Below are 12,594 nucleotides of genomic sequence, written 5' to 3'. Positions count from 1 at the left end.
GGCTCAGTGGCATAGCGGCATGGTTGATACAGAGACTTAGGTGAGCTGCATTTATCAAAGCGACCCGCAGCCAACAGAGTCTCCTTTAGAGTATTATACTGTATTTTCATTTCTGTCCACTTTGTATTCCGAACAGTTACTGTATTTTATTGCACTCCCTAGCAAATGTTTGTGCACTTGTGACACCGAATTCTGGGAGGGTACCTTGTATTAACCTCTTAACATTATATTTAATTTGAAATGATTACCTTTTACTAGTAAATGCGAAAAAAAAATCATAGTTTTCAAAATTATTAAAATGAGAATTTAATTAAGTAATTTAATTGGTTTGCCTGACAGCGGCATCCGACGCCATCACAACTCTTAATAGATTTTTGGTCGTGACACCAGTAAATTACTTTTTGCTAAGAAAGAAAACAAAGAAACAACATTAAACCGTCAATTCACCTTTTCACAGCGAATGGTCAAGCAAAGGTCTCTAAAAAAATTAAAAATCTACCTTCTTAGACATTTAAAGTTTACATGTTGTAACTCAAAATCTTTGTTCAGAGTGACCTCTGTCATATCAGAATCATCACTTGAATTTTATCTTTTTCCGTGTTTTTTGCGTGGAATAGCAAATATTGTAGCAGCATCACTCTTGAATATACAGGTACCAATGAGTTTGACTAGGACACATGGCTTTAGTTGTCATCATCAGAGCACAAAAAACTTGTCAGGCTGCGAATACTACAAATCAACCACTTAACAAGCTCTAATTAAAATCCTTAAAAAATATAATAAGGGGTATTTAGATGCACGAAAACATCCAAAAATTTTGTTTTGCCATTTTAAATAAGATGAGCTCCCGCGTAAAAATTGGTTGTTAAACAAAACAAAGACAAATGGCAGACAAAATCTTATCTGCTAATAAAAAAACTTGCTTTATTCCTGCATTTGATGGACCTATACTCTTTGTTCTGCATATTTTCATGACCTTCTCTTTTGCACAAAATGACGCAGCAGTCTTATACTTCCAACAACATCATTCAGAACATGACTTGCTTCCTCATATAGCCTATGCGAAAAATAAGATTAATCAGCACCATTATAATCAGCACCATTATACTCGAAATATTATTGCAACAGTAGCAAAAAATAACAAATTATCTGAGATAGTATTAGTAAGCTTTCTATTTTGGCTAATCTATTGATTTAACTGATGGTTGAGAACAACTTTCAAGTTCAAGACTTGATTATCCATATATTTAATTTTACCAGCAACTCAAACAAACATTTATATCTGACTGAACCTACATATACATTAATACCAAGTGTGATAAGTGCTAACTTTCAACTCACTTCAAAAGCAATAAATAAACATGTGTGCAGATGAAATATCTTGAACCATTTGAGTAAGTGCATATCCTACTAAAGCACGTACTGCAACAGCATCAGCAGAAATCCTAAAAGCAATCATTATATTGAAGCGCTCAGATTCATCAAATCGTCCCACCTCCATGTGGAACACCTGCTGAAAGCACATAAATCTAATTCTTCTTATCAGCTTACAACTACCTATACCAAGAACGGCATGTCCTTGCTTCATAGATAAAGCATCTCGTATCAAACTTCTGTATCAATTCTATAAAGACTAAAGTGCTGACAACTTTCAAGTAAGATAGACATATAGCTGTTATTTCCTTTCGAGTCTATTGATGTCGTATGAACCTAATGTGAAGCAAGTGAAGATGCAATGATATTGCATCGGCAATACCTCTTCTATACCAGCCCCCAAAGGCTTAGTCTAATGGACTTAGGTCACATGTTCTAACCTTGTGCCATTTGAACTAAGCCTGATATTTAAGTTCCTCGAGTTTCAAATGATGCAGTCGTCCTAAGGGTTGGCCGCACACAAATTTCTAGGTCATAAAAAAAGACAGATTTCTTTTATCATCATGTTTTGTTCATTTATTCTATTATGCCACTATGAGATCTTTCAATTGAAAAAATCTTTTATCTATAGGTTATAACACATCATAAGCTATGTTGCTCGGACTCTCCGAAAATGTGGCCGGATACGTGTCGGATCCTCCAAAAGTAGTGCATTTTTGAAGGATCTGACACGGGTGCAGCTACATTTTGGAGAGTCCGCGCAATATAGATCATAAGCATGTGTATATATAGCTTGGAAACTTGAGCAAACAGAATCTAGTATATAACTCCTTCAAACAACTATGATTACACAGCCTACTTAATTCGCCTCCCATAAGTAGTTATAAGTAGAGCAAATGAGCTTGAACATTAGTTGCTTATGCCCTTGTGAATTGCATAGGAAAAGAGTCTGTTTGGTAGATAAAGTTTATAAGTTTGCTTCAAGTTCTGGACATATCTGCATTGTTAGTTTTGATTTAAATTATGATGTGGAATGACTTCGGAGTTAATTCATCGAAAAAATGGTTCGTACCAGGTTGAACTTACTCTGTTATCTGTTGTCTCTTCCTGAATATAAAAGATTTAAGTACTCCTTCTCTAAAGCCTTAGTTATTTTTCCTGCTGTCCTTGAAGTTAATGTTTTATTTGCCAATATGGTCATTTGACTGTGATCCTGATTGGGGTTTCATCAACGTTAAACACAAATTCAATGAAATGTTGGGTTCACAGAAATTAATAACCATTTCTTAAATACTTCTTTTAGAAGTGAGTATCTAATTATTATAGTATTATAGTTTTCTTAGCATAGGATATCTACAAAATCAAATTGTCCATTTAGCCTCTTTAAATACTGAAACCAATGAAAAAGATTAAAAATATTAGTAAAGTGAAAAAGGTAGAATAAAGAGATCTATTACTCTAACTTTCACATGGACATAACTCAGGCAAAAAAATTAGATTACACTCTATAAACTTGAAATTTAAATATATCAATAGCTACATTTTGCTAATTTTACAAAATCAGAAAATATAGGGTAGAAAGTTCTGCAAACTTGAATACTTGTTATTTACCACTATGAAGCCACCATACACGAGAGGAAAAAATAAAAGCTATCAAATCATCTATGTTTAGAAATTACAACCAAATCTAAGTATAAAATCCAAAATATACTTTTTGAAGATGATAGAGCTACATCAAAATTTAAAATTAGAGTTTGGATATTAAGAATTTTCCGACCACGTTAAATCTGCTGAATCAACAGAGATGCATACATTCTATAATCAGAAAGCCAAAAAAATCCTGCCGCATAGACTTTATTAAACAGAGAGTTGAGACGAAAAAGGAGAAAGGAGGGACACAGAACATGGGAGAAACAAAGAGATTCGTTTTCGGCGAAGAGCTCCAAGTCGTCTCTCCTTCCTTTCCTACACTATTTGGCCTTATGCCTTACCACCTAACCCTAAAAATTCAAATCAGATTTATAGAAGAAAAAAAACTTTAAAGGTCAGATTAAAGAGCATCACAAATACACAGCAAGAGAAACAGAACAAGATTTTGCCAAAACTTCAAAGAGGGGCTACCCAGTGATTCAGAGTATCTTTGAGAAGCCAAAGAGAATCCATGGGAAAAGAATTGAAAGAAAAAAACGAAAGAATAAGTTGCGCTAGCTGCGAAAGAAACGAAGAAAGATGTGGTGGCTGCAGAAAAGCCACGTATGTATACATTAACAATCACAAAAAGATCAAATCATCACAAAAGGATCAAATCGATTCAACCACTAAGCAATCACAAATAAAGATCATAACTTTGACAGATGAAACTTATCCAAAATAAAATACTACTACTACCTCAACCAACTACCAAGATTCTCCACACAATTTAGATATGAAATTAACTTCTAGTAAATGAAAAAAAAGAGAAAATTATGAACTGGGTTGTCAAGATCAAACCTTTAACAGATTAAATTGATTCAACAAGAGCTATTACTACATCAATCAAACACCAAGATATTACTACTGCATGGTGCTATATCTATAGAACTCCTGATGCTCGTGACCCAATTCTAATGGAAGAAGTAAATCTTTTCTATGCACTTTTATCGGCTACTAATAAGATAATTTCTTTAGCTTATTAGAAAGTTCAAACCAAGATCAGATGTTAAGTTTCAACCTCAAAAGTCTTCTCAAATGCTCCATATGAGAATAATAGGCTACTTAATTAACTGATTCATACCATTTGCTGCAGTATCTCAGTTCTTAATTAAACCTAATATACTACTATCTGTGTTCATTCATTGCTGCTGCTAACACCAAAAACTATCATTCCACTCATATGAGAGAACATAAAGAATCTTTTGGAAAGACTATGCAATATGATATGCGACAGCAGGCAATATTTGAATAATTTATTATTTTTCCTTATGTCTGCCTTTTTATATAGATGGATTTGATTTCTGGAACCTTGACTTGATATCTCCTTTTCTAACATAAATGAGTAATCTGGCAAAGATTGATATGGATATTCATTAAAATATGGCTGATAGTTTAGAAGCTCGATTCAGCTGTTTCACTAACAATGGCGAGCCATAACAAAGTTTAAGTTGTTAAAAGTTAACTACAACAAAGAGAGAAATCCTAACGTCAAGGAGAGCATAAAAGTTCTCACTCTTACCAAAACTAAAGATATCATACTAAGAATTGCATTTCAAAACGTCGGCTTTTATGTTTCTTCCACTAATAAGCAAAATCGAGCGAATGGTATCAAAAGCATTAAAGTAACAAGTTGGTCAGAAAGTTTACCTTCTGATCAGAAGACTACTGAATAACACAATCACAAGAACTACAATAACAAAGAGAATAAATTGAGGGCAAAATAGTATCAGCAATAGATAATTCCAACTAAAATAAAGGATAAAGCTGAAAAGTTAGTACATCGTCAGAGTTAACAACCAGTTTGATGACACCGTCTCTAATGCTTACAGAAAAATAAGGCGGCTCGCAAATAATTTCATAAGTAAAAACTTTAAATTAAGAACTTTTGACACAATACAGTTTTGCGACTATCGTTATAATAAATAAAATTTAGTGATCATATTCACGTGCAGTGTCACTGTTTTACTTTCAATAAACTTACACCTAGCAATAAACAATTATTATTAAACAAAAAAGAAATAACATAGCTGCAATTTCTGTTAATGAAAACAAAAAAAAACGAAAAAATAAGTATAGTTAATGGGTTATCCATCTTATCTTGCTAAAGGTAGTGAAAAAAGAAAAATAGCACAAAACCACACGTACAACAGAAGTCGAAAACACAAAGAACGAAATCGCCAATACCTATACATATCTCTCAAGCAACAAATCCCAAAATCAAATAGCAAATGGAGAAATCATTAAATGAACAAATCAAATAAAAGCTAATGATCAGAGAAACAAAGAAGCTAAGCATAAAAAGCAGAAGCATAACAACAATCGAGCAAAACGGCTTTAGATCAAACTTGAATTTGAACTTCAAAAAAGGATTATAACATGAATTTTATTTGTTGTTTCTTGACGCTACACTTTGACTATGGTGGGTTATGGTGGATTATTGTTAAACACTGCTCTTCAGTGCCACCATGCCGACAGGAATTAAAGCAAGTGAAGAAATTGAATTTGTTTTCTTGATTTCAATTTATCTCCGAAAAAAATACCCAATTTCATCCATCAAAACCCTAACTCGAAAAATCTATCGTTAATTCACTCTATTCTCATGAATTTGAAACAAAAAAAGAAGCAAAAACAGATAGAAAATAATAAAATTGATGTTAAAGAGCAAGAAAAGCACCTTCAAGTTGAAGAGACGAGGAAGACCGAAGATAATCTCAAAACCACTGTAAATTATTATGTGAGGAAATTGAATAAAGAACCGCAGGAATAACCTAAAAGCTACACGTATGTATAGGCAGAAAAAGGTCACGTATAGAGATCATGTGAAATGACCTAAGTGTCCTCAAACTTTGTTAAAGTGATCCTAAGCACACCTCTCTCAATTAGACCTAAAATTAACACAGTATATTACATATTATTTTGGTCAAAACTCCTAGAATTAATCAATTCTTCGAGAGTAATACATCATGAGTAAACTATATAAAAACTTTGTACAAATCATAAGTTAATATAGTTAGATAGACGTACCTTTAAAAATCCAACACGGGGTTTAATATATAGGGGAGTATAGTTTAGGGGTATTTGGAACACTAGATAGTTTAAGTAGGTAACTGACAAAAAAGTGATAATTTAGGCGGGTTTTAAAATGAGTTAAATAGCCAAGTGTAGTTCTACACGGCACGTTTTTTTAGATAATTAGGAGCGTGTACTAAGTTAAACTATGTAAAAAAAACTTTGTACAAATCATAAATTAATATTGTCAGACAGATGCACCTTTAAAAGTCCAACATGGGATTTTATTATATAAGGGGAGTATAGTTTAGGGGTATTTGGGACACCAGATAGTTTAAATAGGTAACTGACAAAAAAGTGATAGTTTAGGCGGGTTTTAAAATGAGTTAAATAGTCAAGTGTAGTTCTACACGGCACGTTTTTTAGATAATTAGGAGCGTGTACTAGACGCACCTCTAAGAATGCAATGAGGGGCTTTTAATATGAAGGGCAATATAGCTCAAGAGGTTTTGAGTACATCGAATAGTTTAAGTAGGAAACCGATAAAAACATAATAGCTTAAGGGAATTTTAGGGCATTAACTCATAAATAAAACACAAAAATTTGTAGAATCATTTCTTCTTAAATTATAACGGGTCAAAGAAAATCATTTCCCGTACCTTCTTTGAGATGAAAGCCAGCCAATTGAGATGACTCTTTTAATTTTTCTTTTCCAAAAAAATGACTTCTCCCTGGTAAATGTGGACCATAGAAGATGTAGCGCAAAAATGAGCCAGTCTACCAGCTGAAACGGAACCTAATTTCCAATTATCTCTCCTCCAAATTTGAGCGTAAAACTCTCTTTCTGTTTTCTCCCTTTTTTCTTTCTCTCTGTACTTGACAAACTTTCAGATATTTCTTTTCTTTTCTTTTCCTTTCTTCTTTGATGGAAGTCTAATTTTCAGATAGCAATCAAATGATGAATTTTCTAAATATCCAAGAACGTAGCACGTAGCCATGCATGTTCATGATGATTGATGGTTTACGACCTAAGACATTATAATTTTGTGGATTCTTTAGATTAAGGAAAACATTATATATTGGAGAGGCAAAATGGCAGGTGAGGTAGTAACAGTTGGAAACAAAACGGAGGAGAACATAGTATGCTATGCTCCAACAATGATAACGACCAATGGAATATGGCAGGGTGAAAATCCACTTGATTATTCACTGCCACTCTTCATCTTGCAATTGACATTAGTTGTTGTCATGACTCGCATTCTCGTTTTTATCTTGAAACCTTTTCGTCAACCTCGCGTTATTGCTGAGATCCTTGTAAGTTTCAGTCAGATTTCCAATATATATTGTTACATTTTCTGTTTTCATTTGTCATGATCATTTCATATGAGAAACCATGCATATTTACTATTTCCAAACGATGTTGTTGCAAATTAACATAGCAAGATAGAATTTTGGAGTCAATATGTAGGTTAATTAGAATTTTACATGTAAGATCAAACAAGGGATCAAATCTCTTAGAGGATTAAAGACCTGATAAAAGAAAATAATGGTTGTCTAGGTGAAATTTACAGATTGCTCCTTTTTGTGTGTGTGTGTGTGTGTTTGTCAAAATGTCATTAAAAATTTTGATGGATGCTCGTGAATGTGTAAATCTGCTTCTATTGAAGGTAGCAGGTTGTTGTTACACTTGTTCGATTAAGTAGACTAATGTTGTCTTAAATGGTGACAGGGTGGTGTAATTTTGGGACCATCCGTATTAGGAAGAAGTAAAAAATTTGCCGATACAATATTTCCTCTAAGAAGCGTAATGGTTCTTGAGACAATGGCAAATATAGGACTTCTTTACTTTCTTTTTCTGGTTGGAGTAGAAATGGACATTGCTGTTATTCGTCGAACGGGCAAAAAAGCCATACCTATAGCTCTAGCAGGAATGGTAGTGCCATTTCTTATAGGAGTTTCATTCTCCTTTATGTTGCATAAGAATTCTCAAGATACAAAACAAGGGACTTTCATACTCTTCCTTGGAGTTGCACTTTCTGTTACTGCATTTCCTGTTCTTGCACGAATCCTCGCTGAGCTGAAACTTATCAACACTGAAATTGGTAGGATAGCCATGTCTGCTGCTCTTATTAATGACATTTTCGCGTGGGTTCTCTTGGCTTTTGCCATTGCTTTTTCTGAGAATCATAATATGGCTTTGGCTTCTATTTGGGTGATTCTGTCAAGTGCAGCCTTTGTTGTTTTCTGCGTTATTATCGTTAGGCCTTTAGTTGGATGGATGATAAGACGAACTCCAGAAGGCGAATCCATCAGCGAGTTCTCTATATGTCTCATTCTCACAGGAGTTATGATATGTGGATTCATAACAGATGCAATTGGAACACATTCTATTTTTGGGGCTTTCATATTTGGCTTGGTTATTCCAAATGGTCCACTTGGTGTGACACTTATTGAAAGGCTAGAGGACTTTGTTTCAGGGCTTTTGTTGCCTCTCTTTTTTGCCATTAGTGGTCTCAAGACAGAGATTAGTGCCATTGATGGAGTTGGTACATGGGCTATTTTAGCTCTAGTAATAGTCCTAGCATGTGCTGGCAAGATTGCTGGAACAGTTCTTGTAACTCTCTATTACAGAATGCCATTCTATGAAGGCGTTACTCTTGGTCTTCTGATGAATGCCAAAGGACTCATTGAGATGATTGTAATCAATGTTGGTAAAGACCAAAAGGTAAATTCTTATTCTTCTTGACATTCCATACACAGAAACTAATTAGTACTATTTGCAACATTAACCTAAATGCATGTTTGTAGGTTCTTGATGACAAATCATTTGCAATTATGGTCATGGTAGCTGTGCTTATGACTGCATGTATCATCCCTATTGTGACTATAATTTACAAGCCGGCAAGAAAGTTTGTGCCTTATAAAAGAAGAACCGTTCAAAGTACAAAGCCAGATAGCGAATTCAGGGTACTGGTTTGCATCCACACACCAAGAAATGTTCCAACAATTATCAATCTTCTTGAAGCCACGTATCCCACCAAGAAATCTCCGCTAGGTATATACGTTCTTCACCTTGTCGAGCTCACTGGACGTTCATCCGCCATGCTTATTGTCCATAATACGCGAAAATCCGGCAGGCCAGCACTAAACAGAACTCAAGCTCAATCAGATCACATCATCAATGCATTCGAGAACTTTGAGCAGCACGTTGGGTGCGTCTCCGTGCAACCCCTCACTGCCATCTCTCCTTACTCCACTATGCACGAAGACATCTGCACCGTGGCTGAGGACAAGCGAGTGGCGCTCCTAATCGTTCCATTTCACAAGCAACAAACAGTTGATGGCGGAATGGAAGTTACAAATCCAGCTTTTCGAACTATAAACCAGAATGTATTAGCAAATGCACCTTGTTCTGTTGGTATTCTTGTTGACAGAGGACTAAGTGGATCCACAAGGCTGGCTGCTAATCAGGTATCTCACCATGTCGCCGTCCTATTCTTTGGTGGACCAGATGATCGTGAAGCATTGTCCTATGGATTAAGAATGAGGGAACATCCTGGGATCAACCTCACTGTCATGCGGTTCCTCCCTGGAGAAGCTGCAATTGAAGCAACAAGATCTGATTCAAGAAAGAGTAGTATGAATGATCCAGGAGTTCTAACAGTCGTAACAGACGACGACAGAGAAAAACAGCTAGACGAGGACTATGTCAGCGAGTTCAGGGCACGAACAGCTAATGATGATTCAGCTGTATACATTGAAAGAGTAGTGAATCATGGAGAAGAGACAGTAGCAGCAATAAGGACAATAGATAACTCACATGACCTGTTCATAGTTGGTAGAGGGCAAGGCACTATATCGCCATTGACAGCAGGACTTACTGACTGGAGTGAGTGCCCAGAGCTAGGTGCAATAGGAGATCTATTAGCATCCTCAGATTCTGCATCAGCTGTTTCAGTGTTGGTGGTGCAACAGTATGTAGGAATGGGGCCAGGGGATCAGCTTCTCACACCAGACAGTCCTAGCCGGCAATTACATGAGCACTTTAACTTCAGCCATATGAATCCTCGCTCACAAATCAGGGGACAGCAGCCTCAATTCCATACACAACCCTGATAATATTTGTAGGATTTTTTGTTTTTGTTCTGTCAATTTCTTTTTCCAAGAAAATAGTGACTTTGTCATTTTTTTCTTCATCTTTTTGAATTTTTGAAACGCCATCTTTGAATGTGGAAGGTAGTATTGGATCCTGCCTATCCATTATGTATAAAACTTAATTATAGGGTTCAGGAAACTGACTGAATTCCTCCTCTGCGAAGGACTTACCAATTACCATCATGTTCTCAATTCTCATTCGTTGTAAAGGTATGAACATAAATCTAAGAGATGAACTTCACATTTTATCTAACTTTATTAGCCCTCTATCAGTAGTTGAGAGGCCATTAAAGTTGGTCACATGCATGCAAATGAGCCTCAATTTCTAAAGTATAGTTGTACTTGCAATCATGTCATTGATGTTTCTACCATTAAGTCGGACACCTTTTGCTTTTGACATTCTCCAATTCAAAGTGTAACTCTCTTACTGTATACATCGATTCTCATGTGGATTTTTATTCCTTAACACTCCCTACCGGGAAGTTCTCTATTCCCATGGTTCAAATCCTAAACTTCTAATTACGGGTGGAGATATCTCAACCGTCCACCACACCTTGATAGTATTCTCACGAGGATTAAATATTGGGCGAAGTCGAGATATGTATGCGTAATTATTTAGAACAGTTTTTAAAACTTTAGTATTCTTTTTTTGAAAAAGGTAACAAAAAAACTTTAGTGGTCTTTCTAGGTACAAAATTTAAAAGCGACGAAAAGAAAAAGGAAAGAACAAATTTGCAGATGAAAATGTCACATCGCTGGAAAAAAAAAAGCAACTTAATATCAATACCTTATCAATAATTGATTTCCCGAGATCAAACATAATATATTTCCTTAATGAGAAGATAACCATCTTATTACAAATAAATATGGGATACAACACATAATAAGCAACCATGCATAAACACACTCAGTACTTCTAAGCACTAGAATAATTCCACATATTTCCTGAGAAAATAAGCAACCATGCATAAACACACACAGTACTGATAGTATTTTTCACTTGAAATCTCTAACGAAAATCTTATAGAGAAAACAAACAGACAACTACGACCTCATTTCCAAACAAGTTGGGGTCGGACGAAAATAGAGGACGGCCATTTATGCACATTGGAAGTCTTTAGGGACAGTCTTTCCACAATTGTTGAGCAATAAGCTGAGGGAAAGAGCGGTATCAAGGTTAGTTCCCAAGAGCTTAGCTTTAATGGCAGTGCAAAGGCAAACTGCAGCATCAACATCAGCAAGATTCTCAATGAGAGAGCAGCATGAACTCTTTGATGAGCTTCCAATAACAACATGCACCAAGTCATTCAATAAATTGGCACACACATTCAATTTTAGTGTGTCCTTTGGGCACTTCTTATAACCCTTGGATGATGGGGTAGTGGGATGGGGTTGATTCTTTGTTTTTGGTGGGCATGGGATGTAAGTTGAACTAACCATTGTGAAGAAGAGAATGTTCAAAGTGAGGAGAAGGATAATGGATGATACAGTAGCCTTGGCCATTTTATTCAAACTGAAAATGTGGGAAATGCTAATGTGTGTATTACTAGAGCTAAGAGTTTACTTGGTGATGGAAATGAACAACTGAGTGAGAATTTATAGATGGAAAATGCGAGTATTTTTATTTTGTTTGCTATTTTATGTAACAAATAAGTGATCAAGAAAATTTTGGAGAGGCCCATGTGGGCTATTGCATTAGATAAATAGAGATATCAGGACAAGCTGGCAAAATGCAATTCAAGATTACCCTAGCCTATAATGGTTCTTGACGTTGGTGCTCAGTGAATTCCGTTACTTGTAACTATTCCTGTGGAAGAAAAAAAGGCTATCCCATATTTTCATATAAATATGTTGGGCCTGTATCAAGATTCAAGATCTAAAATCCAGTAAAAATTGCACGGGCGCCCTATTTGGTCGCCCCCATTTAACATATACCCATTTTTTTAAAAGTTTTAACGTGTACCCACTTTTTAAACAATTTCAGCCCCTTTCTCCCCCTCCTTCTCCCAGTGATCTCCATATCTCTCCGGAACTGAACATTGATGTAACCATCTCTTCCTTCTTTAGCTTTCTCAACCTCAACTACGTATTTCTTTTCCTCCATATTACTTTTTTGATCTCAGCAGCTGTAGCAACTCTTTTATACGTATGAATAAAACAAGCACTGATATATTTAAAGGATTGATTATTATAGTGACTAATCTAAATTACTTCACACAAACTTCCATTTTTTGGTGGCCAAAAGTTTGTCATACGATATCTATATATGACATTATTTAGTCGATTCCAACAAACCCTCAACAAGGTTTTTGACTATTAGTTTAAGTTATGGAAAACGAGGGAAAGAAATGAGCAAACTTCTTC

At 35.4% G+C, this 12,594-nt stretch overlaps 2 protein-coding genes and 1 long non-coding RNA gene across 3 annotated transcripts; 1 reads left to right on the top strand and 2 right to left on the bottom strand.

The window, feature by feature from the left end:
• Positions 1–755: 755 nt before the first annotated feature.
• Positions 756–5,855, bottom strand: LOC107788936 (uncharacterized). Its single transcript, XR_001648732.2, has 2 exons — positions 5,741–5,855; positions 756–1,057 (listed from the first exon to the last, which is right to left on the bottom strand). It is a non-coding gene; the product is annotated as an uncharacterized LOC107788936 (long non-coding RNA).
• A 1,023-nt stretch (positions 5,856–6,878) lies between these two features.
• On the top strand, positions 6,879–11,799 carry LOC107788935 (cation/H(+) antiporter 15-like). The gene is made up of 3 exons (XM_016610676.2): positions 6,879–7,389; positions 7,805–8,800; positions 8,884–11,799. Exons 1-3 carry the CDS (start codon positions 7,168–7,170, stop codon positions 10,189–10,191), a joined length of 2,526 nt encoding a protein of 841 aa, XP_016466162.2. The 5' UTR covers positions 6,879–7,167; the 3' UTR covers positions 10,192–11,799.
• On the bottom strand, positions 11,329–12,334 carry LOC107788934 (14 kDa proline-rich protein DC2.15-like). The gene is made up of 2 exons (XM_016610675.2): positions 12,198–12,334; positions 11,329–11,743 (listed from the first exon to the last, which is right to left on the bottom strand). Exons 1-2 carry the CDS (start codon positions 12,332–12,334, stop codon positions 11,329–11,331), a joined length of 552 nt encoding a protein of 183 aa, XP_016466161.2.
• Positions 12,335–12,594: the final 260 nt, after the last annotated feature.

The sequence above is a fragment of the Nicotiana tabacum genome, chromosome 8, assembly GCF_000715075.1.
Source record: "Nicotiana tabacum cultivar K326 chromosome 8, ASM71507v2, whole genome shotgun sequence".
Classification (NCBI taxonomy): domain Eukaryota; kingdom Viridiplantae; phylum Streptophyta; class Magnoliopsida; order Solanales; family Solanaceae; genus Nicotiana; species Nicotiana tabacum.
The sequence above is the reverse complement of the archived record's forward strand: the minus strand, read 5'-3'. Positions and strand labels throughout refer to the sequence as shown.